The 26,623-nt window shown below is 42.1% G+C and overlaps 1 protein-coding gene across 6 annotated transcripts; it reads left to right on the forward strand.

The window, feature by feature from the left end:
* Positions 1-348: 348 nt before the first annotated feature.
* Positions 349-26,607, forward strand: PISD (phosphatidylserine decarboxylase). 6 transcript variants are annotated; one of them, XM_030460680.1, is made up of 8 exons: positions 349-437; positions 3,887-3,981; positions 8,249-8,424; positions 20,725-20,964; positions 21,094-21,232; positions 22,178-22,330; positions 23,453-23,613; positions 23,912-26,605. In XM_030460680.1, exons 1-8 carry the CDS (start codon positions 388-390, stop codon positions 24,134-24,136), a joined length of 1,239 nt encoding a protein of 412 aa, XP_030316540.1. In that variant the 5' UTR covers positions 349-387; the 3' UTR covers positions 24,137-26,605. The 6 variants fall into 6 exon arrangements, with proteins under 6 accessions (XP_030316540.1, XP_030316542.1, XP_030316541.1 ...); XM_030460682.1 differs by having other exon boundaries at positions 360-437; positions 22,184-22,330; XM_030460681.1 differs by lacking the exons at positions 349-437; positions 3,887-3,981; positions 8,249-8,424 and adding exons at positions 11,916-12,002; positions 15,988-16,210; positions 18,519-18,684 and having other exon boundaries at positions 23,912-26,607.
* The last annotated feature ends 16 nt before the right edge of the window (positions 26,608-26,623 follow it).

The following is a 26,623-nucleotide window of genomic DNA, read 5'->3' on the forward strand; positions in this document are numbered from 1 at the left end:
AAACGGCCCTGTCCGCAAATCATGTTCCCTCAGAGACAACGGCCCAGTCCCCTCACCACATCTCCTCAGGGACGGCCCTGACCCCTCACCACCCCTCAGAAACAGCCACCCCCATACACCACACCGCCCTTTAGGGAACAGCCTCGTACCCATGCCCCCATGCCCCCATCCCCTATCTCCCCTGAGGAACGGCCTCTCCTCTCCACACCGTGCTCCTCCTAGCCAACAACCCCTTCCCCACACCCCGGCGGGAGCAGCCCCGGGAGCGGCCCCGTTCCCTCATGGCGGCCCCGCCCTCCCCTCAGCCCCGCCGGCCCCGCCCCCCGCCCGTCTCCGGCCCTCACTCGCGGGACGCAGCAGAGGACGCGGAGGCGGCGGCGCGGCAAGATGGCGGCGGCCATGGCGCGGTGTGGTGTGGCTGTCCTGCGGCGGGGCAGGTACGGGTGCGACGGGCGGGATGACAGCGTGCTGCCCGGCGGCGAGGGAGCTGGGCCTGGAGCTGGGCCTGGGGCTGTGTGGCCCTGGCAGAGCAGGGGGTGAAGAGGCAGCCGGTGTCTGACAGCCGGCACCTCGGGGGAGGGGGCCGTGAGGAGGAGCCGGGAAATGGCCCAGCCTCCCCCGGGCCGGGGTCTGCAGCCGCTCGCTCCTCTAGAGATGCCTCGTTCGCTGACAGGGGGAAAAGGGGGTTAATTCGCGGTGGCTCGGCCTTGCCCTCTGGGCATGTGCGAGGAGTCTTGTCCGCAGCCTCCAAGCTGGAAAGATGAAGAATATAAATATTTTTTGTTTAAGGCAGAAGAGCAGGTGGCTTTGTATCATTTTAATTCGCTTTCATAATCCGTATCTGTCAGTGTGTTTCAGACATCGGTGTCTGGGGGCAGCTGCTGGCCCTGGGTTATGTAATCCCGGGAGGCCCGGCGGGCCCTCACGGGAGAGCTCATTATCTGAGAGCTTCTCTCGCAGCGGCGAAACGGTTTTAACGACACCGTTTCTAGGACACAGCTCCGTGTTCCTAGACAACACACAATCTCCTTGCTCCGCCTGCTTTCTCAATACCTGCGTGCCGCTCCTGTCTGGCCTGGGTGCCCGGCAGCAGAGCCGCGTCCCCGGTCCCTGGGGTCACCGAGCGGTGCAGTGACCGCCGGATCCCGGCAGGACCGGTGCCAGCTCCGGTTCGGTGGCACCGCTCTCCTACACACCTGTACCCATGAAGGGTGCTGTCAGGAGCAGGGAAGGTTAGGCTGGCAGTTAACTCCTTAGTCTTGGCATCTTTACCTCTTTTAGAGAGGTTTCAGAGTAGGGAAAAGACAGCTTGTCCCGTATTGGACACCAGAACTGAACCTGGTAAGAGCTACTGGTCTGCAGTTCATTGTTGTGTCCTTCCTCTGTGATGTTCAGTGCTCAGGTACCATGTCCCAGTGTGCCCTGCTCTGTCTTGGCGATCTGAACATCTCCTGGATGCTCCTGTGAAGCCAACACAGTGGCTGTACTGGGGTTTTCTTGTTCAGGTTTAAGAACTTTATGTGTTGCTCAAGAGTAATACCTATCTTGAGCATACTGGTGTTTTAGGTTGTAGCTAAGTTTTAATATTTTTTCCTCTTGATTTTTTTATGGATTCTAAAATTTATCTGGTAGATTAAGTCTAATGCTTATTTTGGGGGGGTTTTGTTTTTTTTTTTAATCCCTTAGAAGTAGCCCACAGACTGCCATCTTGCTGATGGACAAGTACTCCTTGTGTTTCAGGTGGTTTACTACGTTGTAAAGCAGGTCTTGTAATACCACAAATGAGTGTAGGTCTGCTGGATGACCCAAGTGGGTTTGCTGACCTCACTGTTAATGATAAAATTACATCATGTTGCTATGTGAAACATACAGGTTCTGCAGCACTGTGGGACACTTTTTCTCTCTTGCCAAGGAAAGATGGGAGATGATGCAGGGCTGTGGCATGTTTAGTACCTGTTACAGGAATTTGTGGTTTTGGGGACAAACTGTCCTGTCACTTTTGTGTTAATGCATTGTTTTTTTTATAGAGACACTAAAGAATAGAGTGAAATACTACTGACACCATGTTATTAGGATAAGAGAAAGAGCTGTTTGTCCTTCACTACCAATAAAACATTCTTATTAAGTCTATCTTATCATTCTTATTAAGTCTAGTCTTATTAAGTCTAGTATCATGTGATCTCTAGACAAGAAAAAAATCTGCTGTTTGTAGACTTTTTCTAAATAAAGAGATACATGTGTCTATATGTAACTCAGCAGACACCTGCAATTAAAATTATTAATAATCACTTCCTGGAATTTCATCACCCTAAATGATGCAATAGCTTGTAAGCTAATGAAGTAATTCTGTACTCAGCATTTATCTGATCAAGAGCAGATGAAGACATCCCAGCTGTGCCATTTGCATCCCAGTAATGAGTGGGCTGCACAAAGCCCTGCCAGACCCAGTTCTTCCCAAGGGACTGAGTCTGCTGGTGTGACACCACTGCCTCTCTCCTGCCCTGGTTTAGGCCTGTGCCTCTGTCTAACAGCAGGATGTGGTGTTGCCATGCAGTCTTCAAGTACTTGTGTAAAAGTATTTATTTACAGACTTTAAACAGGAAGAGTTCATATATGATTGGATGGATCCCTTTCAGATTTATTAGAAACATTAATTTAAATATTATCTATTAAAAATATGGAATATCTTGGTTCAACCACCTTTTTCCTGTGTTGGCCAGTTATAAGTCTATTTTGTGTGTTTGCAGAGTAACAAAACCACTTGCATTACAGTTCACTAGTGTGCAGTGTGGTAAGACAAACTCTAAAGAGCTGTTCCTGGCAGCCTTTTTACTTTTCCAGCTATACCAGTTGGTCTAATAAATTACATTATTACTTCATAGAATCCCTAATTATTCTGTGTGATGGTGAGGAAGGAGATATGTGAACCCAATTCTTAAGTATCTGTTAAGGCAGATGGTTCTAAGGTAGGGGGTTCCTAAATGACACACCTGTGTAGCAGTCAGGTGGGGATGGAGTAATCCCAAGTGCTAAATGATAATTTAAAAATTTACCACTTCATTTGCAAGCAGATTTTGTTGTGATCAATATGGCTGAATTAAACTTTGTCCACTGTAAACATTACCTTTGGAAGCAGGTAATTACACGTTAGACATGTTGTTATAGAAAATAACAATGTTTGTGCTAGGTACTTTCCCTGTAAGTAATCTTTTTTTAGGCATTTTTCCCCAGTAAAAATAAAAGTAATTTACTGTCCTCAAAGGAGCTGTTTGCATGCTGTTGGATAAAATTGGTCTATGTTAAACTGGAAGCACATTTAGAGAGCAGTAACTCTCATCAGTTCTAGAGTCATCTAAGAAAAAAAGAAAAAAGTAACAAAAACATTACTAAACATGTTGGCCAGGGCAGTGCATAAACCAAGATGGAATTAGATTATACTAGCTTGCAGTGTTAAAATGAGTCAGGTTATATTCACAATCACACACTTTTTAGAACTCCAAATAGGCCAAGATATGATAGATAATGACAATATAAATGTCATTACAACAGCCCAAAAGAGCTGTTGCCAAGATCTCACACACTGCTTAAGAGTATCACTGTTGCAGTAGAATTAAGCTCAGGAGGAACATAGATCAGTATTTGGTAAGAAGAGATGCAACATTAAATAATATCTGCAGGAGCAGTTGGACTGTCAAGGTGTTTTGTTTTGTTTTGTTTTCTAGGGGAGAAAGAGGCCCCAGGGAATAGGCTCAATGGAAACTTTATACTTCAAGGAGGCTTTTCTTTCTTTGTTGTTCAGCTTGTGAATATAAGGTTATCACTTCATTGAACTGCTTACCCCTTTGCCCTATTAAACGTTTTTACTTCATGTTTGTTTCATTTGCAGTTTGCTCTCTAGCTGTAGCTTCCTTATGCACAAGAACCCGTGTGCTAGAAGTGGAGTCCTGTGGAAGCAAACACCTTCCAGGACATTTTTCAATGGTAAGTGAAGGCTTTTATCTACTCTGTTTGTAAATTGGTGAGTGTGAAGTTCTTGAGATTAAAGCAGAAGAGGGAGTAGAGTATCAGAATAGAACACTTATTTAATTCATGGCCTTTCATAGACAAAAGTTTGTAAATTAAGCTTTTATCCTTTGGTGGTTTGATTTCTAGAGGGTAACAGAAATGAATTTATGAGGTGTTACTTGCTTCTCAGCTATTTTGGAATGCTTGAATAGCAAATGTAGCAATAAAAATAAAACAAAAACACATAAAAATTGTAGCATTGGAGCATTGTAGACAAATAGCTTCCCTAACTGTGACTGAAAACTTATTCTCTGTTCTAGAACTTCCATCTGTTCCATAATGAATTTATAGGTATGAGAAGCCTTGCAGAGACAAAGCTGGACAGCAGTTTGGGTGCTATAGTATCCAGAGCAATATTGGCTAAAACTGGAAAGGCAGTGCTGATTGTGTCTGGGGGAATGTTAGCCCCCTAAACTAGGAATACCTCCACTGGGGCTTACTGAGGCCATTCAGTTACTTATTTTCTGGATCTTTTTCCTTGTTATTTTTGATCATTCTTACACTGCATTGTACCTGTGTGTGGTAGGCAGGGTAATAAAGTGAATGTCTACATTATATGTTTTTTTCCTAAGGGAAATTTATATTGGGATCTATTTCCATCTTCCTTACGTGTTTTCTTAAAAACTTACTGTTTAACTAATCTGTTCAAATATTAGAAGAGCTAGGTGGATTTGAATCCTTCATACATTACATGCTTTACTGTATGTAAACACAATACAAATGTGCTCTTCTCACATCACATCCACCCAGCACAACCATGAATAATGAGCCTGACAACTCAAATGGTTTGTTATCTACATGGAAGCCAGTGAGATAATGTTAGACATGAAATGACTGACAAAAGTGACTGACCAAGCTCAATATCTAATGGATAATAAGAGTACAAGCACCAACTAGATGAGAATTTGTTGAAAATGTTTAACTGTATTACCTGCTTTGTAGTGCAGTTCTTATTAGCTGCTCAGTTTAAGAAGTCTGGGGAATTCAGGCTTTACCTGTTCAGCAGGCCTGTAAGACAGGAAACATATAAATATACTTTTATATTTCAATTTGGAGTTGTAATTTTAATAAATTAGGAAACTAAAGTAGATTTACATGAGATATTTAAAACCTGATTAAAATGCCTTCACTTAGAGTTACTCTATTTGGGTAATGTTGTGAAGACCAAATGTTACCTTTTGTTTTTAATAAGTAATTGTTCATACACTTGTAGCATATGCATTGTTATATATTAGAATATATATATATGTATGTATATACATTAGAATAACAACAGGATAAAATCTTCAGGTTTTGTTTCCCTGCCAGCTGAGGTATTAATCCCATTTCTTTGGACTTGCCTGTCCAAATCCTTTGTCTGGCATGTTAGATGTGAGTATTTCATTCTTGAGAAATATGCTTACACGGATTAATGGAAACAGCAGCTCTTTGTTGTATAGAAATCAAAGTTAGTCCTTAGGGGAAAGAAAACAACCAACAAAACAATGAAGAAACTGAGATACATAATGCAAAAGTTTTTATCACATGGGAGAAAAGGTCATTTGAAGTTGGTTTTGAAGAAAATAACTGTTTAGCCATTTTCTAATCCAGTGAAATTTAAGATCCTGGTTTCGATTTAAATCTAGATGGCTTGCAAATTGTGTCTTAGGAAGAGAAGATAACTCTAATTTTATTAATACCTTGTAGAGTGGCCTCTCCTAAGTGTACATATCTTTTCCTAGAAGAAATTCTTCATTTGGGCAGAGCAGCAAAGCAATATTTGTATCATTGCATCCGATTGCATAGACTGGGACATATCTTTGATTGTGCAGCTTGCAATTTCATGCTGCATGATTCTTTTCATCTCTTCCAGAGAAGGAAATTATTATTTTCTTTTACTCTTGTTTGCTGAAGATACTCAGTGTAGGGTCTAAGGCACCTAAGAAGATGTTATTAGGATTTTAAGTGACTTGGACCTTTTCTCCTCTTGTCCTGGACTTGCTTCTGTTGGCTCATGTGCCAAGACAGCTTTTTCCTCATGTTCTCATGCTGTGCACAAAAGCTGCAGTAGTGTTGATATCATGAGAGAACGTGATGTTCAGTTGAAATCTATGGACAGTGCCAACTGCCTGAAAATGCTTGATTAGGTGGTTTGTTTGGTTTTCTTAACCTTTTTGTCTTGGAATTTGTAATCTTACTTTGGGAATTTTATTTAGTCTGAAAGGTGTGGAATTCTATTTTGTCAGGGCAAAAAGAAAGCTTAACATTGGCATGTTAGCTGCCTTTGCCAAGGACCATGTTTTGAGCACCAGTTACAGAAGTGCAGTTTCATTAATGCTGGAGATGGGGAAAAGGCAGCTTTTCAATTATCATTTATTAACAAATTGAATTGTGTTAGCTGTGGCTTGTGGAACATCAAATGGTTTGGTCTCAAGCACAGGCAGAGGAATGTGCATAGAGCTGTGATCTGTGGAGGCTCTTAAAGCAGAAACAGCTTCTCCTGGCCACCAACCAGACCGAGCTGTTCCTGCTGAGGGGTTTTGGTTTGGGAATTTGCTAAGCCCCAGTGAAATAGCTGAGCAGCTTTGCTGACTTAAAATGTGGTGAGAAGGAAGTTAAAGGCTTTAGGGCTAAAGAGTAGCTTTGGACTCTGTACAGAAATTTGTTGAAATAGCAATGTAAAGTTGGGAGGTGGTAGAGTATTTGTAAATTCAAAAGAAATGAAAGTATTTTATTATAAACATTTAGCTCTGTCCTTTATTTAGCACTATTATTTAGGACAGAATATTATATAGAATCTTAACTGTAGTTGCTGCCTCACTTGCTGATTTTTGTTTCTGTTCTTTTTTTTTCCCCTAGAAAGTAAGATATAATCTTTTTGTTATATTTTTAAGTATAAATAAAGATGCTTTCATATATTGATTAATTTCAGGATGTATAATTCAAACAGTGCTTGAAATCATATTTGTAGGAAAGAAATTAGCAAAATACTATTTTGGTAAAACAATGTGAGCAAAAATTACTTTTTTTTATAATTCTTCTGCAGAAGGCTAAATGCTTCTAATCAGCTCTGCTCGTTAGAACTAAAGCTTCCCAGATTGCAAAGTGATTAAGCTTTGTCTCTGTGTGTGCTTAGGAATAGATCACAGAGTTGTTTTGGTTGTGAATTCATCCTTTCATAGTCAGCCCCCAAGCCTGACATCGATGGAACAAGATATACCCCATTGTTTTTCATTCTGGCTCATCGATGTTAAGTATTGTTGTGGGCATGACACCAATCAGTATCAGAGATAGCTCCTTTGGGCATTTTTGCTGTCCAGTGACTTATGCTCATTGCTGAAAGCCTTCAGTCTGACTGTAATACAGATAGAAGCAGCACAGCTTACTATTTACTCAGCCCATTAAGCCTGAACATATTTGCTTTCTTTGAAGATTTTTGCAAGGGAAATACTTCCCAGCTCTCTGATTGCCTGTGTGGTGGTCTGGTTGCTTGGTGACAATGTGTTGTACAGCTACCTCCCAGCTGACATGCAAGGCTTGTGTTATGCAGGAGAAACTTGGTAGGTCTCAGTAAAAATGGATGTAATACTGGAGATAATTTCTTTTTTATGTGGTGATGTGTATTACAGCAGAAATGTTCCTGTTACCCTGTTTATCAAACCTACACTAAAGCTGGTCCTCATTTCCTGCCCTCCTTCAGTTGGCTGCACAATTTGGGGATTCCCTAAGTAGAATGAAAGGTTTAATGACTAAGGAGCATGAAGCTACATAGCACTACAGATTGTTCTCCAGCAGCCTATTATTCTCTATAGTTTATCTTATTTAGTGACAACATGGTAACAACAGAAGATCTCATAGCTGGAAAGTATGATAAGTGATTTCAGGCAACACATTTTATGTATTTCTCCACAGTGCTTTCAAGAAGCTCATATTCTGGGGGGGAAAATGTTGGAGGGATGTGGGATAAGGAGGAGGGAGATAAGGTTAAAAACACAGATGGCCAGTCAGTGTTTGTCAGCTAAGTTTCAGTAACTTGCTAAGCTGCAATAAGCTAGAGTACTCAGGAGCATCTATACATACCTTCTGTGTCACAGATTTCTGATCCCATCTTCATCACCTGACATCCCACACTGCACATAATGGCTTTTTCTGTACTGTGTAGCTGTTTTCTTTCCTGAAATCTGTATTTTTTTTCCTGTTACAGACAGGAAGAAGCTTCATACTGCTCCAGTAGGACAAGTCTTCCGCCTGCGCCCTTTCCATGTTCTGGTAGCTACAGGAGGGGGATATGCAGGATACAGAAAATATGAGGATTACAAGATTGAACAGATGGAGAAGAAGGGCATAGAGGTGCCTGTGAAGCTTGCAAGTGAGTGGGAGGTAAGAAATGTGGGGCAATTTTTCTTCTGCCATGTTTGTTGCAAAGCTCTTTTGTTACCATTCTGACATTCAGTTCTCATTTTCCCCACCTTGCATTGCAACATAGCAGATTAAGCACATTATGCAATTGATGGAAATAAATACAGTAATAAAAATAGGCATGGCTAAAAGTACATATCATAAAACCAAAAAAAGACCCAAAACATTTGGTGCTGAGGCTTTTTTGTCCTAGTGGTTCTAGCTATAGGTGCAGCTTGTGCAGTAGTTATAGGGTTTATCTTCTCACCAGCTGCTCAATCTGTGCTTCTTTTGGTGCTTTGCTTATTTCCTCTATGCCTTATAGTTTACAAGGAAGTTAAGATGGAATTAATATCTAATAAAAGAAATTCTACCTGTTTTCTTTGTGAATATATAGTAAGACCTTATATGCATAGGTAACACCAAGGTCTGTAGTGGCTTTTGCTCATCCTCAAACGGATTTTTGCCTTTTCCTTCTGGAATTCCAAGGAGGTTAGAAATGATTGTGGAATTGCAGTATGTATGTCAGATTTAGAGGTCAAATATCCATTGTAGAGTTGAAATAAGAAATACATCATAACTTCCTGTAACTTCCAGATCTTCTTTGAAATATTAAGTATATTTTACAACTCTGTGTTAGACAATTTAAAGTGGCATATGTGTTATTCTTCCAAACAGACAAGGGAGTGCTTGCTTCAGTGTTGTTCCTGAAGGCAAGGAGTTAAAACTTCTAGGATTGTAGGATTGTGTAGGACAGGCTTCAATATGACCTTTAGCATCCTGGTTTCTTTGCATTCCTGAGCACACTACTGGGGGAGGGGGGAGACTGGACAAAGGGGAGTGGTTTGGCTACATGCCTGCGGGGGACTAGGCTGGAATCCCTAAAGTCATTTTCACTAGTGACCCAAATCAGAAATGACCCATGCAGTCCAGATGCTGACAGATCAGACTATGATAGCTCTTGAGGAATTTGTCTCTAAATCTGTCTTCTGCATATTCTTTTCCTGCTGAAGCTTATTTCAAACAGGTTTTATGTTCTGATTAAAAAGGAGACTGGTAAGTATCCATTGAATATTTATTTTAAAAGGCACCGCCTTTTAAAACAATCAGTTTTGATACTCCAAAACAAGTGTGGTTTTCTTACTGTTCATACTCATATGTATGAAATTGGGTAATTCCCTTATTAAATTGGCTTTTTTATTATCTTCTGGTTTGTTATTATTTGGTGAAGCTATGAGCATTACTTTTCATGAAACAGCTGAAAGGGTTTATTTTTTTACAGTGGGCAATCACATGAAGAATTTAAAACTGATAAGCAGGGCTCCAAACGTAGCAGACAGCAGGCTAGTAAGACACTAACATGGTTTCTTAGTCCTTCCTAATATGCTTAGGTCCTGTTGAATGCTTCTGTGAGACGCCAAGAAAGCTTGACAGGATGAAAAAGAGAAACTGTGTTCAGAGGTTGCTAGAAACATTCCAGACAATGGAAGACTCAAGAAAAACAAGAGCTGCATTGTTCATTTTTGTTGGAAAGTGTCTTTTTTGCTGATACATAATTTTCCATTATTTTGCTGTCTGCATCCCTGGAAGTTCACTTAGTGTAGAAAAGAGAGGTTCTTGGTTTTAGAGCAGAATAAGCATTTGCATAGGCAAAAAGAGACCAAGTGCGATTGAATGAACTTTAGGAGAGAAATACAGAACAAGAAACTGCTGCACATGCCCTCACTGCCCACTCTGTTTCTGAAGTTCTGACTCCACATACCGGTATGTATCATCATAGAAGTGTGAGGATTACATAGAATTACAGAGTAGACTCCTCTGTGGTTTTGCTTTCCTCAAGCTTCATAAAATAATGCGGAAAATAACATGGATCTGGTTTGTCAGGTGTCCCTTAAGTTTTTCCACGAGGACAGACAAAACTTTTGTTGCTTTAGCACAGACCTTTTAGTCTGTAATTTTCTTAGAGACATTATGTAGCTAATAGCTTGAGCCGATTAACGCCTCTAAGTGTCTCCTACTGTGAATACCAGTGAGGATCAGCTTTCATTTAATTAGATGAGGCAAAGTGGAGAGCTCTGAGGGAGGCAGGTAGATATTTAGCAGATGAATGGAAGCTTATTGTTTCAAATCCCTGCTGTCACAGACCATTTCCTGGCTGGGATCTGCATACCATTCTTGTGGTAAATAGAGGAGTTTTGCCTCTTCTCCCCTGGGCAGTAGTGATTTAGGATTGAAGAATCGCTCGGGGAAAGCTTGGGGAAAGCTTGGCCAAAGAACGAGTTTGGACGATCTGAGTGACAAGGATGACCAGGAGCTTCTTGTAGCTGTCCTTTGCTTCCATAGTTTGTTCGGTGTAAATAAAAAGCAGTGTTTGTTGGAGTGACAAGCACCAGGAAGAACAGCTTGAAGGGAAGTGAGCTGTAGTGACAGCTGGTAGTACAGATGACAGAATAATGTCCGGTTCTGTCCTGTTTGAACCTCAGCTTGCCAAGGGCCACAAGTTTTTAAAACGGCTAAATACAGTGAAGAAGTGCTTGAGTAAAGGTTTAGGATAGTCTTTCCTGTTGGTATTAAAAACTGCTCATATTTATGTAACAGAGGAAACTGGATGCTGTTCTGGCAGTACAATACAGAAGGTGCTTTTCTTGGCCCAGAGAAGACAAACATTTTGTATTATGCTAAGAGGTGTGTATCAAGTTCAGGAAAGAACCAATAATGGAAAGATCTGTTATTATTTTTTTTAAAAATCCAGCTCAGAAAGAATGAATCTGTTTGGTTGTCTTATTCTTCACTCATACTCCCATGTCCTGATGAGCTCTGTTTGAGTAAACATGAAATTAGTATTAGACATTTCTTGTAGAGTGGCCTGATGCACATGACAAAGATGGCCAGAGAATCTTTAGGGGATGAAGTGTGTGGATGTGTCAGTGCTTTTCCCAGCTGTCCTGGGAAATTGAATTGAGTAGAATCAGTATTTTTCAGTCTGACCAGTGAGATGTAAATCTGTTCTATCTCATACAACTTCAGGAATGTCTTGCTGGGATTACGGAGGGATTTATTTTGCTGTCTCAGAAGCACTTTACGAGACTGCAGTGCACTTCCTTTCTTAGTCTGAAGGTTCGTGTGTCGGCCTGTGTCACCGCAGCAGGACAGGGCTGTGGGCAGCGCGGTGCCATCTGCGGTACCCACACGAGGTCCCCAACACAGTCTCTTCACTGTTGCCTTGGTCAGTGGCTCTCTGGGAGACGAAGCGGTGACGAAGGGACCCCCATACCCCCGGGAGTGTCCGACGCCCTCTGGGCAGACTTCTCTTGCGGTCCCGCCCTTGGGGTGCTGCCGGGCCAGACGAAGCTGTCGCCTTGTTCCGGTCCCCTCCGGTCTCATTTTGTTTCTCCTGCCCTGGCTCCTCCTCCGAAGGGGGCTGGGGCCCTACGGGAAGGCTGGGAGGCGAGGCGGGGGAGGGCCCCCAGCCTCAAGCCGCTTCCTTAAGGCGAGGTTCGGCCGTCCCGGAGCGACAGCGGCGGTGTCTGTGCCCGGGCCGGTGGCTCCAGCCCCGGGAGGTAGGTGGGGGTCTGCGGGAAGGGAACGGGGGGAGCCCGCTATCCCGGTCCCTTGCCGAGGAAGGCCCCGGGGGGGCTTAGCCGGGCCCTGGGGGCGGGAGGGGGGCGTGCGGCGCCTTGCTGGGGTTTGAGATCCGCTGCTTTTGTTCACTTGTCTGAAAACTGCTTTAGAAGGGCGGGTCGGCATCGAGGGTGAGAGCAAAGAGCCGCGAAGGAGCAGAGCTCGCTTGTGGCATCAGGTAAGGGCGAGCCTGGGGACGGAAAGGGGCAGAGCTGCCAGGGCGGGCGAGCAGGGGGCAGTGAATCGCTGGTCCCTGGCTTGCTGGAAGTTTCAGGAGATGTTCCAAAGTTTCGACTATCTCATGAGTAATCGCTTAGAGGATTTAAACACAATCGGTCCCTTGGACCTGCGTTATCAGAGGTCAGAGTCCCGTTGTTAACTTCCTCCAGGGCCGGAGGAATCGCCAGCCGCTTTGTTCATCTGCGGGCAGGTTCTGCTCTGCTGGGAAGATGTAACGCCGGGTTATGCTTCCCTTAGAGAGCCCTTAAAAGCAGGGCTTTGCTTCAGAGGCATCCTAAACTAAATATGGTTTTGGTTTTTGTTTTTTAAAACATGAAATTAAAATGTTTATTACAAAAATACTAAAATACTACAGTGTATTTAGGTATCGTCAATTTTCACACCCCTTTGCAAAAGTAAATAAAACTTTTTTCCTAGCTTCACAGAAGAGATCTTTGAGACTATATAATGGGCGTTTTGAACAGAATTCAGGTTTAAGTTAAAAAAAAACCCAACCTTTTTAACAGCTAGTTAAAAATACCACTTTTTTCCCCCCTCCCCTCTATTTATTGAATGCAACTTAAAACGGCAACGTCAAGTTGCAGGGAAATGATAAAAAGCTTTTTGTTCATCACTTCAGAAAAATATATAAAGTCTTGTTCATATGAAAAGAATTTCAGAAGTTGAAGGCAGGCTAAGGCAGAGCAGGGTTTGATGGGGCAGCAGCAGTGATGGGCGGTGCCGCTGGGCAGCGCTGCCCGGGCCGGGCTGGCCCTGGAGGTTCTGCTCAGAAACCGCGTGGGCTTGGCAGGCGGTACCGCTGCGCTCGGGTTTCCTCAGCAGCATGAGAACAGCTTGGTTGTGTTCTCGGAGTTCAGGGCCTGCTGACTGGGTGTGGAGCATCCCGTGTTTCTGGTGACGGGCTGGCTCCGGAGAAGGTTGTGGGGGAGCTGGGATTACGTGTTTGAAATTAAACAGATGCTGCTGGGAAGGGAATAACCGGTCACCGGCGAACTTCTCCCGATTCCAAGACCTTGTTTCTGCTGGCACTTCAATGGAATGCAGCATCTGTACGCATACAGTGCGTTTTTTAAACAGTATTTAACAAATGCAGAATGTGTGACGAGAGGGCTTTGAGCACTCGAAGAGCACAAACCAACACTAATGATTCATGCTTATGATTTAATACTGACACTGCAGGTCTGAAGTTCAGCTGCCTATTTGTCTGTCTTGCCAGTGCCTTGTTGTATTGGGTTTTTTTAAAATTTAAGGGAAAGGCTTGGGGTAGTAATGATAGGTAATTAAATGGGGTCACTGGATTTGATGCTTAGTTGTGCTGACAGAGCAGAACATAGCTGGCAGATTAGCAGTTTTCTATTGGATAATAATTCCCTAGGGATTTATACCTGCTGGTATTCTGGGTGAGTTCAGACAGGAGGGGGAGCCTGGTACTGATGTCTAACCTCCTACAAACCAACAATCCTAAGATCCTTGTCTAGGCTAATGACATAGGCTTTGTGGCACTGCCTGCATCCCGAGAAGTCCAGTTATTGAGGTGCCACTATGTGAGCTCCTTGGTCATGAGCTTGATTTCCAGTTCTTGTTTCTTTTCTCACAGAAAGTAGGTAAACCCAGGGTGCATTTTTCATTTCAGTCTGCAGGAACTGTAGGAACTATCCATTGCTTCTGAGGCAGCTGCAACAGGGATGACAGCTTGCCATATGTCAGCTTTAAGGTGGACTCAGTTATTTGCATCTTGGTAAATGTCACTTGCTCAGTAGAACAGAGAAAGTTAGATCTTATTCACCTGAACTTAATGCTTCTTAAGAAGTGGAGAAAAAAAATCTTAAACACCAGTATTTCTCCCTTCCTGGGGATGAATCTTGCCACATTTTTTGTTTTCAACTGAAGAGTGGTAGTTTCTACTACATTGGGCTGTAGAACCTTTCAGTGTCCCATTTGTTTTTAGGGGGCAGGTGAGCAATTTAACTGGTTCCATGCCTTCAGAGAATCAGGCTTGTTAAATTTAGAATAATGTATTAAAAATGTTTTGAGGAATACGATTGAATTTCTACTGAAAGAGCATGTAGTTTTACCTCCTTTATCCTTATGGGAAGAGTAGCAAACAAAATGTAGGTAATACTTCTGTTTGCTCAGTTGTCTTCCTGCAAAGTCCTGCATAGGTGAAGGTTCTTTTCAGAATCCTGCAGGAGCTGGGCATGGCCAGAGCCATCCGAGCAAAGGGCAAGCTCTGGGTTGGGGTCCTCTGACTGCTTCTGCCTGGCTTCACCAGTGCCAGATGAGTGAAGTTGTGTTCAGTGTGATGCTGATTTTCATCTTGGTCTAATTAAGTGCTTTTTTGAAATGATGTCAGTTTAGATTGTTTCTATTTAAAATGTATTATTTAATGGTGGTAGTTTGTAATGTTCCTGGCAAATCAAGAGAAAGAGCTCCCTTGTGCTCCTCGCTGCTTTTCTTTGAATTTTGATGGGGTTGTGGGTAACTGCTTTCACAGTTTTACTACACAGATGGCTTCATTTTTGTTGTGTAGGAGTTTCTTGTGCCAGCCAGAGAGAGACAATGATACTATAAATAGGAAAGCAAAACCAGTTTGCTCCAAGAGGAAAGAGTACTTTCAGTTGATCTTAAATTTACCTTCCATTAGCTGATTTAATTTTTTTTTATTATTCAGTTACTAAAATTCAGCTTAAACAGCATCATGCACACAGATTTTGGAATTTCCTGAGATCTAGCATGCCATATGGCAGTTTTCTTCCTGAAAAAAACAAAACTCTCTATTGCAGGAACTAGAGATGTTTCTAGTATATAACTGTAATATTTGGTTTTGAAGGCCAGTCAAAAGACACGAGTCTTGTTTTCTATCGAGGCCTCAATGAGATGCAATTAGCAAGTTAATTTTAGCTTTTCCTGCTTGCCCTCCCCTTTCTTCTTCCTTTTTCCCAATATAATAACACTTTCATATTGTGGCACCAGTGCTTAGCATAGAGCTTTCATGGTGTTGAGAGAGATTTGGAAGCAAATCTATTTATTTTAAACACAGACTTTAACTCATGTTTTGTGGTTTGGTTCTATTGGACATAAAAATTGTGACAGTACCTGGAGTACAAAATAGACATAGTAGTATTTCTTGTATATGTGATTCTCAGACTGGCCCTGAAACTGGCTTATTTCATTATGTGTCTGGGTGTTTGTAGAAGAACGTCCTTTACCTGTTCCTTATGCAAGTCTTTTGAGATGGACACGTCAAGAGGTGGATGTGGCAAGGACTGTAAAATAGGAGGGACTTTCCTTTGCTGTTTTCTTTCTAAGCTGGGCACTAAGAGCAGGAAAGGATTTATGGTGCCCAGCAGTCCAGAACTCGTTTTAGTGGTAGCTGCTGCACTGCAAAATTGAAGCTGGGAATCTCCTCCTTTTCTCCGCCCCGCTCCTCCTCCCAGCCTCAGATCCAGACGGGCTCTGGGGGTTTAGCTGTTCAAGGCCAGCTGGCTGCTTGTCTGACCGGAGTCCATCGCTGCCCAGCAGCCTGAGACTGCAGGCTGGTTTTTTGGGAGCTGCGTTTCAATGGCCACCCCGACTAGCGAGGAGCAAGGACTGCTTATACGGACAGCTCGTTTCTATCTTGTGCAGAGTCGGCTTTGTAGTGGGATGTTGAAATATGATACAATGCCTGTTTGTTTGCAATAGCTGCAACCCTCGTAGCAGAGATTCAAGTGGGAAACAGAGGGGGAATCCAGAGACAAACCAGCGGGGGAATTAGGAACTGTGACGCCGTGTCCTTTCTGCTGTGCCGGAGCAAGCAAAGGAAAGAGAGGTAGAGGAAAAAAGACTGAGCCTTGAAACCAACCATCACCCTGACGATGTGTCAGTCAGACACCCTGCAGGGACCAGATCTGCACACAGGGAAATGGTGAGATGCTATAAAGCTTTATCTAACCCTCCACCCTCTTGCTACAACCTCCACAAAGTTAAAATTCATGTCCGGAGGCTGCGTTCAGGGACCGGCGGCAGCAGCAGCTGTGCCGAGGACCAGCACTCACGTCCGGAGAGCCCAGGCCCGCCCGGCTCTGCCGGTCCTACACCAAGTAGGAGAACCCGTTTCAGGTACTGTTTGGGATTTTCTGCTTTGCAGCGATGGTGATTGAAGAGAGAAGGGAGGACGGGAGGAGGGTTTCTGGGCACAAGGAGCTACAGCCATCTGCAAAGCTTTTGTTTGGCCTAATTACTATAAAGCTCCTTATGCGATGAATTGGCAGAGAAGGGCATGCTGGTGTATGACAAGGAGAACGAGGAGGGTTTAATTCCTTTCCTTTCTACTCATTGCTAGAAAAATAGAAAAATTAGCGAGGGACTGTTCTGAAACCAGGCCAAGGCAGTGAGAAGCCCGAGGGCTCCAGAGGGAGCTGCCAGGATGCAGCTCTGCAGGGATTGGTCCATCAGCAACTGCAGTGAAGGGGGGGAGAAGAGCACTCAGTGCTTGATGCTGGGGACCCAGCTCCTGGCCCTGCCAGCCCTCAGCAGACCACAGGCTGCTGGGGGGTAAGGATGGAAGAATTTGAAGTGTCCCTTGCTTTTCCTATGTCTAGTCAAGCCCCACTCCTGCTGAGAAGAAAGCCAGCTTTACCTCTGCTGAGATGGTGCTTCATCTCCCAGGGTTTTTTTGTTTGGGTTTTTTCCCCTTGCGTTGTGATGCATAGATCATTGTCTGGTATTAATATATTCTTGGGGGTAAAGAAGTTGTGCTCACTGCAGAAAAAAAACCTCTGAGCCAAAAGCATCATCTTGCATCTCTAAGTAGTGACAGTTGTACCTGCCTGCAAGGTGTTTTAATTCTAATCCAAGTTTTGAAAGCAAAGTGTTGACAAGAAAATTTCCTTTTAATTTCCCTATGCCTTTCCATCTTGGAAAGACCTACACAGTATTTTGTAGCTCATTCTTCATGTGATATAACCCAGCAAGAGAGTGAGCTGGTCAGTATAGCCAGAGCATACAGTTTGCAGTTTGTGTGTGCACAGAGCCGTGTCTGGGTTGCAGGCACAGAACAATCTCTTAGCCAGGACTGAAGTCAGTGCCCAAAAGACTTGGTTGTTTTGCCTTCAAGCAGGTAGACTTTTATTTGATAATAATATAAATAACCTTGGAAATGCCTATGGTTTACTATTTGGCTTTTATTCATGAGGAAATGGGGACCTAAAGGGTTTCTCCTCCAGACCTCCTGCAGCCATCTTAAAGGCATCTTAACTGAGGCCCAAGATGTTCTCTGCTAACAAAATCAGCAGCTTTTCCCTCTGAGAGTTACAAGTGCAACTTCTGCCCGTAGCCTCTTGAGCAAAATGAGTTTGTTCTCAGCCAGGACATCCATTTAAAAAAAAAAAAAATTGTAGATGCAATTGGTTATAATGCAAAGGAGTTGGTTATTGGGTTGTGGTCATTTCAGCTTGTCCACATGTTCTGTATTCAGAACTAGAGTGAAGGTTCTAAGACCTGGAAAGATTTCTTTTGGAGTCAGTTATTTAAAATTTTTATTAATTAATTCTGGAGTGCCACTTCTCTCGTTTCTCAAGTAAATGTCTGTTTCCTGAAGTTTCTGAAAGACCAACAGGTCTGTGTAGATATGGCTCTGAGGCAGTCTAGTCAAGATGCCTTCAATACACGAACTCTTAAAGGGATCTCATCTTCTTAAATTTCAAGGATTTCTTTCATCAGAGTATATGTTTTTTCCTTAATATTGCCCCTCCATAGAGTTCTTTAATGTTCCAGCATCACAGATTCCTAGCTTTCAGAATATTGCTATCCAACAGGCGGAACAGTCACAAGAAACAATTCTGGGGATATAATCTCCCAGTATTCGAAAGAACCTTTGTTCTTTGTTACTTCCACTGTAAACTATCATGTTATGTTGATATTATGATGAACCAGCTGTAACTTTGTTTACAAATATCACCTGCAAGTGATCCCGCCTTTAATTTTTGAGGGTGTCATTCATGAAATATAACCTGTGAGGGTGAACACCATTTTTAGGACAGAGATTTTTTTTTTTTCTTGAGGTAAACTGGTCTTCTATTTTGGGAAGGGGAGGAAGTGACAAAAATAAGAGAGATTTACAGTATCAATGTTTAAGTAATGACTAGAAGGGACTAAGTCATCCTCAGTTATCAAAAGCAGGTGGTTCTGAAGCTGAGAAGGCTGACCCTCATGTTGTGTATGTAATCTTTCAGGTTGCAATTTCCCCAGCTGGCCCTGAGGCGAAGGTTGGGCCAGCTAAGCTGTATGTCTAGGCCTGCTCTGAAACTCCGTTCTTGGCCTCTGACTATTCTCTATTATCTTCTGCCTTTCGGTGCTCTTAAACCCTTGACCAGAGTGGGATGGAGGCCTATGAGCAGGGTAAGTGTCAGCAGGACTCTTGCACTTCATGTTTGTCAGCTGTTCAGTACCACAGGGAGCTGGCAGCAGCAGCTGGGTGGAGATGCTTAGTGTAGACCAAGCTGATGATCACTGGTATGAAAGCAGAAAGATTCAGTTCATGTTTCCCTTTAGTTTTTCCTGTTGATAGCTGTGTTGAGTATTTGCTTCGTGGACATTTTTGTTTTTCTGTAGCAGAGAAGTTCTTTGTCCTCCCACAGTCAGGTGTCTACACAGGAAAACCAACAGAAACTTCTGAATTAATTCAGTCACCTCAAAGTGAGTGTGAATTCACTAGCCCCTGGACGTGGGCTAGGATAAAGCAGACCAAACTGCTGCTCCAGTCCCTCTCCCGGCCACACCACAAGATGGTGTCTTACTTTGTCATTTTGGAGGGAGGGCTTGTTGCTCAAATTCTTTGAGCATTTGTAATCCATCCAGCCCAAATGATCAGCAAATCTCTGCTCCCACCCTGTTGAGAGCAGGACTGTAGGAAGACTTGCACGTGGATATTCTCTGCACAGATCATGCAGAATGTAACATACACACAAATAATTTGATTGAAAACTGCAATAAAATTGCCATTCTTAAGACTATTGAATTGAACAGCTATTTTGTTTCATCCCACCAACTTGAAACCCAGGCTCTTTTGAAGAGAAGGAGCTAGCAGGAAATAGCACTTCTGACAATTTTTGTGATTTGACATTTTTATCTGTGTGTTCTCAAGAGTTTGTGGGCAACTGAGAAAAAATTTAGAGATGCCATGGTCTGAGGCATGTCAAAATAGCAAAATGTTTTTTCTTCAGTAAGTCAGCTTATAAAGCCTAAGGAATTGTCATTTAGAAGTTCTGATCTGAAGTAGTATTAGGTTGGTGTTTTCTTTGTGAGATATTACTGTAGTTAATGTGATGTAGGATGGTGATATGTGGGTGAAAACTTAGATGACTGTATTTAATATGAGGGACAGGCTCTCAACCAGTGTGTGCTTGTGCTTATGGTTGTATTTTGCAAGATTAATTATGAAGGATATGAGTAATACAGAGAAGAGAGAATGGCTCTCAGTAAGACAAAGAAAAAACAAACTTTAGGTGGGAGTTAAATGTATCTGAGAGGCATTGTTTAAAAAGAAAATGTACCAAATTCAGGAGAATATTTCTTTTGCAAAACTGGTTTCATAGTCTTCAGTTCCCTTGGTCCACACACATGCACCACTCCAATTACATCATGGTCATATGAGCTTTTTGGCTGGTCCTGAGTGCCAAAAACCCCAGAAGAACTACGTGGTGGAATTACAAATAGGAAGACATCCATCCAGTTATAACTGTAGCATATATCTCTTAAAAATATTGTTAGACTGTGTGTCTTTCCACTACAACTTGAGCTTTGGTGGAAGTCCAAAGGTGTATTTCTGTGGGGATAATGGCACTTAACACTCTTGCAATTAGCAGCCTCTGTTGTTGTCAGAGGAGTAAGGCTGGTGTAAGCTTAAACCTGTGTAGCTGTATCCACAGTGGTATGTTTCTTCTACTGTACAAGCATCACTAGAACAGTACAATATTGGGATGTGAAAACAGCCTCATTAGCAGATGTATCTGAGAAGCACATCTTGAAACACTGAGAAATTATTTTTTCAGTCAATTTTCATTTGGTTATTCAAAATAAGGAGTGAGTGTTTACTAGAATGTGTGAAATGTCTTTTTTTCTGTAAGCCTCATGCTGAGCAGTTTCCAGTAACTTGAATGTGGAGCTTCAGCATGCAGTGGAGTGGAGATTCAGACTTCAGTGTAAGGTTATTGTAAGTTTCATCCTGTCCCTCATCTGTTCCCATCAGAGCAGAAGCGAGGATGAAATGCAGCTTTAATTTTTAGCTGACTTATAGGCTACTTTGACTGTGGTGTAACCCACAGAATTCAAGGGAGTGGTTATCAGGAACAGTTTGGTCCTCTCCTTTCATGGGGAGAAGTAAGAGAAAGCCATTGATGGGAAGAACAGAATAATGTGAAGCAATTCTTCTTTCCTCAGGTGGCTCTGTACAAATCAGTACCAACTCGACTGCTCTCACGAGCCTGGGGTCGCCTGAACCAGGTGGAGCTGCCGACCTGGCTCCGGAAGCCTGTTTACAGCCTGTACATCTGGACATTTGGAGTGAACATGAAGGAGGCAGCTGTTGAGGATCTTCATCACTACAGAAACCTCAGCGAATTCTTCCGCAGGAAGCTCAAACCACAAGCACGTCCAGTCTGCTGTTTGCACAACAGTGTGGTGAGTCAGAGGAAATAAAGGTTTTACTCTGTGCTACCAGCTTCCCCTCTCCCTGTCAAAGGAAAGTGCCTGCTTTATGAGGAATGAATAAATTCCTAATGCCTTTCACTTTTTTTCTCTTCACTTTAGGTTAGTCCTTCTGATGGAAAGATTCTTAATTTTGGACAGGTAAAAAACTGTGAAGTGGAACAAGTAAAAGGGGTTACTTATTCTCTGGAATCCTTCTTGGGACCTCGTGTCTGCAGAGAGGAACTGCATTTTAGCCATTGTGAGTTCTGTATCTGTTCTGCATTTATTCTGCTCTGCTTTTTCAGTGTTCTCAGAGACTAAAAAAGATACTACTTTTTCCCTCTCTCATTGTCAGGAACAAAAGCAGGTCGTGAGTTGTGTTCTGTATTATCTGGGGATAAACACATCACTGTTCTAGTTCTCCTTCTCACCAGCAGCTTTATACTGCCCTGCCTGGCTCATTTTGATGATCTGAATTTAATTGCTTGGTTCCTTTTTATATGGTGATACTGATAATTACTCCCAAGATCTGCCTCTATAATGAGGCTGTAGCACTCCTCCTGATAGACTGAAATGCAGCCAAGGAGCTGGTTAGCAAAAATTGTATATAAGCTGCTCTGTAACAAGATTTATGCTCAAGCATTACATACTACTAACGACTTGTGCTGTTACTGTTCTGCTGTAACTCAAGCACTGTCTCCAAGGCCCTGAGTTTAGATGAAAACAACACATTTAGCTGAATTGCTAAGGGGACTGGAGAGACTTGAGTTCTGCAAACTGGAAGGTTATTTTCAAAATAAGCACAAATGTAACTAATATGTTTTATAACAATAGTGACTGTTCACAAATTCTGTTCTTAAAAGGGTTGATTTGAGGAAAGTTCTGAACATTCTTAAAAAAGGGTGACTTTAAGAAGAATTACATTTCACTGGATTTCATTTTCTGCTGTTCTGTTTAGGGAAGGGGGGCACTCCAGAATAAAGGGATTTCTAAAATTATTAAAGCAGCACAGGATATAATTTTGTACCACTTTGAAATACTGGATTCCTGGACAAAGTATCTTTTTGTAGTCTCTACGATGCATGTGGACTGCCTTTAGTCCTCTGCTACTACTGCTGTTCATAATTACATAGACTGCTCAGCTCTGGTAGAGGACTGTGTGAAGATGATCCTCAACCCCTTTCTTTCCATGGTCTCTTTGCAGCTCCAGCTCCACCTGGTAACTCTTTTCAGCAACAACTAGTCACAAAGGAGGGGAATGAGCTCTACCATTGTGTCATCTACCTTGCACCAGGGGATTATCACTGCTTCCACTCACCCACTGACTGGAGAGTGTCACACAGACGTCATTTTCCAGGTTAGTTTCTGTTCCAAGAAAACAAATGCAGAGGTGCTGTGGAAGAAGGCCCTGGTATGGACCACTGCTGAACGAGACCTGACTGGGACAGCTCTACAGTCACATGATAAATAATGGGATAAAAGTGATTTGCCATGAATAGTAATGAATTTTATGGCAGTATAGTTTACCAGAACAAATCACATGTGTTGAAAACAGTAGCACTGTATTCAGTCTGCTTTAACTCTTTGAAATAATTATTGGTGTATGCTGACTTGTTCCCAAACATTTTTTTCAGTTTGCACCTGAAATACAGATAGTTCTGCAGACCAGAGCAAGCAGGAGTCTAAAATAATGCCCTTTTCTCCTGTGCTTGGCATAGAAGATGCAAACTAAACAGGCCACTGGAGCTGGGATGAGATATTTTTGTCCTGCCAGGTCACCATAGTGTAGTTTAGCAGATAATAAAAATGTTTTACTTCTTGGTATGTACCTAAAACCTCACTACTTAGATTTGGTTTCAAACACTGTGAAGGAGAGACAGTGACCTGCCACAAAGTTTGAGAAATCTGTCAAGTTCCAGATTGATGCAAAGAAGTCTTAGTTGAATGTTACTGGTGGATTCAGTGTGGCAAAGCAGATGCATTTTATTGCTAAAAACATGTGTAGTGAATATACCTTAAATTACTTTAAGCATAAGCACTATGTAGGGATTTAAATTTTTAAGGTTCCTCTGTAGTAAACCTTATTTTCTGTTTCACATTATTAGCATTTCCTGGCCATTAGACAGCTACTAGGTTTTCAGGTACACTCTTAGTAACCACTGTAATGTGTTTACCAAGCAGAGCTGGAAAGGCTTGCTCTCATGCACTCAATATTTAACCAGTGAAACCTGTTCCTAAGCTAGGAAAAGTTTCTTTAGCTTCCTTTTAGTACCTTGTAGCTTTTTCTTAGGTGTATCTTATGTGATTATTAGAAGGCTTCTTTCAGTTCTGTCAGGGCTGAGACTGGGGACTGGCTCTGCTATTGTCTTTACCCTTATCTCTTTTAAGGGCCTATAAGATGAAAATTAACCTTTTAGATGTCATAACAATAATGCTACAAAGCAGAAAACTTAGCTTGACTATTTTCTTACTATTGCAGGCTCTCTGATGTCTGTGAATCCTGGAGTTGCTCGCTGGATCAAGGAGCTGTTCTGCCACAATGAACGGGTTGTCCTTACAGGGGACTGGAAATATGGCTTTTTCTCCTTAACAGCTGTAGGAGCAACAAACGTGGGCTCTATCCGCATCTATTTTGACCAGGTGAGCAAGACAGCAATATAAAACTTTCTGGTTTTTATGGTTGAAGTTGGTAAATTATAAGAAAATTACAAACAAAATTTTAATCTTATTACCATGAGGTTGTGGTGTTTCATAACAGTGATGTTCCACACTGACTTAATGTCTTTTAAGACTGATTTAAAGGGAGTTATCTTCAGTATAGGCAATTTAAAAAGTATTTCTATTGAATTCTATGTTCTGCATTGAAAATGGCTGGATATCCAGTGTGCACTGCTGTGCTAATGAATACAGAGTCCTAAAATCTTCCTTCTTTGTACAGGACTTGCACACCAACAGTCCAAGCTACTCTAAAGGATCCTACAATGACTTCAGCTTCGTATCCAACAACAACAAGGAGGGAATCCCCATGAGGAAAGGAGAACATCTAGGGGAATTTAACTTAGGCTCTACAATTGTATTGATTTTTGAGGCACCCAAGGACTTCAAATTCCACCTCAAAGCTGGACAGAAAATCCGCTTTGGAGAAGCACTGGGCTCTCTATAGAAACTTGCTCAGCAAGGAGATTTTCTATTGGAAGGGACTTCTTTCACACCACTGAGTATTTCACTTAACAAGTATGTGTCACTCAGCAGGACCTGGGTGAGGAAAACCGAAGATGTCATTGCTGTGTTAAACTTGAGATTATTTGGTATATATTTACATGCTGCTGAATGCAGAAAGAGAACTGAATGACAATGTATCAGGTACAGCTGCCTTTAAAGATGTTGATCATGGAGGTTTCTGACCCACCCTGTGCCTGTAGTCTTTTCATATTCACCCCTCAACGTGCCACAGGATTACTAAGTTCTCAGAGCCTGCAAGTCCCATGTCAGCCTTCCAAGGCTGTGCAGGTGCAGTGAAAAGGGTGAAGGGTGAGATTAGCTGTATTTAAAGGGACACTGACAGGTTGAGTGAGACCTTGTAACTTCATTATCTGTTTTTCAGACTTTGAGTAAAGGATGTGTTTATTTATTTTATTCTAAGATACTCTGCTGAAGTTCTTATGTAAAGGCAGCATGTGAATGCAGAGAATGCCAGACAGTGAAATTGGCTAATAAAGCTTCACAGTCCAAACTAAGAAAAATGTACAACAGCACCTGCTCTATTAATCTGTTTTCTACTGTTCTAATACTTTTAGTTCTTTTACCTGACATTGTCCCTTTAAGAATGGACTTTGCACTGTATTTTAAACCTGAAAACACTGTGTCTACATTCCATGCTATGAAACTGGTCATCTGGGAATTTCCTTTTTTTTTTTTTTTTTAAATAATTAGCAAGCTGTATCTGTTCCTAATCCATGGGTTTTTTTGCTATTACTAGGCCTTAAGGATGGTTTTACTTCACCTCTTGGATTAAGGATTGGAAGACAATAGTGGATGTTTTTCTTGTGTGATGCAGTGAGATGGCAGACAAAACATATTTTTATTTTCTGCTGTGTATCTTCCATGTTGCTATGTCACTAAATTTTTTAAGAACTCCTCTATTTAAAGTGCAGTTTCAGACACTTCAGGGCCATTTTTATTGCACAGAGTGAAATGCCCCATGCACTGACTGTGTATAAAAATACTATGGATGTTTGAAGCACTTCCATCTGCCAATCTGAGACTCCTATGCTGGCAACAATTCAGTCTTTTTTCAAAATACTGAAGAAATCCACACCAGCTCTGACCTCTGCCCTCCTACTTAGCACTAGGAATGTGCTGGGGGCTGAAAGGTCTATGCTGAAGCTTTTTAACAATGTCACAGAGTTCAAATCTTAACACTTTGCATCTGTTGAATGTGGCACTGTATCGAACTGATAGAAACTGGTGCCAAAGTGATGAGGAATTCTTTAATTCCTAAGAGTTGTAAAGCAATGTATCAATTATTTTTAAAGAATAAACTATTTCAGGTCTAGACACTCCAACATTTAGGACTGATGCTGCTGTCCAGAGACTGCTGGAGTTGGTATGCTTATGAAACCTGCCTTTCTGCTCTCTGAAAGATTTTTTATTATTTCCTTGCTTGAGCCCTGGGAATTTTTTCTGCTACTTCAGAAAGATGGTAGAGTTTGACCAGTTCCAGTTTCCTAAAGTGGAATACAGTTTTCTTGTACAAATGTCCAGTTTGTTAAATCCTGTAAGCTTGAGTTGTCATCAGGAAAGAAGGAATAAGATAAGCTGCCTCTTAAGTGATGTAGCCCAGCCCTGACTCAGATGATTGTGGCTGTTTGGATGACAAGCAGGAGAAAATTAATTTGGCTCTGAGAGTCAATGTTTCCTCACTTTATATGGGGAGGAGTTGGAAAGCTTGAAGTGGCTCTCAGCCACCCATCTTGTTGAACAGCTTGGCATTAGCAGGTTTACTCCTGCAGCAGTATGTTACCCTATGCAGGCTATAGAACTGTGCACTTTTCTGAAGCAATGAGTGAGAAAAGGCAGAGGCAAACATCAGCCCTCAGAATTTAAATCAGTCTAGCCCTTAGACTAAACTTCAACATCATCTTAAGAGTAGAAAGCAAGTCTCTTCCAGTGGATGAGAGAAAAAACTGCATCTTTTCCCCCCTTTCCTGCAAGGTCTATGGCAGACACAGCCAGAGCAACTTGAAGCTTTAATTTTTTCCTACTTGGCATCATCCATAGTACCTGAAGGTTCTGTTAGCCTAGTAATGGAGGACAGTTTATGTGGCATTTGCTTTATTAACAACCTAAGGAAGGAGAGGATTCAGCATTCAAGTGGCTGTTTTATTTCTGTGCAGAGCTTGCTGATTAACAAACGTGATTTGTTATGCAGTGGTCAGCAATGCACCCTGGAAGTGAAAGCAAAGTTCCTAGAGGGTACTGATAATGCTGTGAATTTCTCCTACATGGAGAATCCATTGAATTCTTCAACTGTATCAGTAGCACGGTATTTTTGTATGTCAAAGTGTATGACTTACTGACATTAACTCATCTAACTGCAAACATTTTGAAATAAAGAGTCTTATAAGTGTTGCTAATCTTTCTGCAATGT

The sequence above is a fragment of the Calypte anna genome, chromosome 15, assembly GCF_003957555.1.
Source record: "Calypte anna isolate BGI_N300 chromosome 15, bCalAnn1_v1.p, whole genome shotgun sequence".
In the NCBI taxonomy this organism is placed as follows: domain Eukaryota; kingdom Metazoa; phylum Chordata; class Aves; order Apodiformes; family Trochilidae; genus Calypte; species Calypte anna.

Excerpts from the sequence above, each read along its gene's own strand:
- PISD (XM_030460677.1), top strand. The coding sequence starts at position 16,208 with ATGGTGAGATGCTATAAAGCTTTATCTAACCCTCCACCCTCTTGCTAC. Across the intron at positions 16,405-18,518 it reads AGTAGGAGAACCCGTTTCAG|GTTGCAATTTCCCCAGCTGG; the intron begins GTACTGTTTGGG and ends GTAATCTTTCAG. Across the intron at positions 23,614-23,911 it reads TCCGCATCTATTTTGACCAG|GACTTGCACACCAACAGTCC; the intron begins GTGAGCAAGACA and ends TTCTTTGTACAG.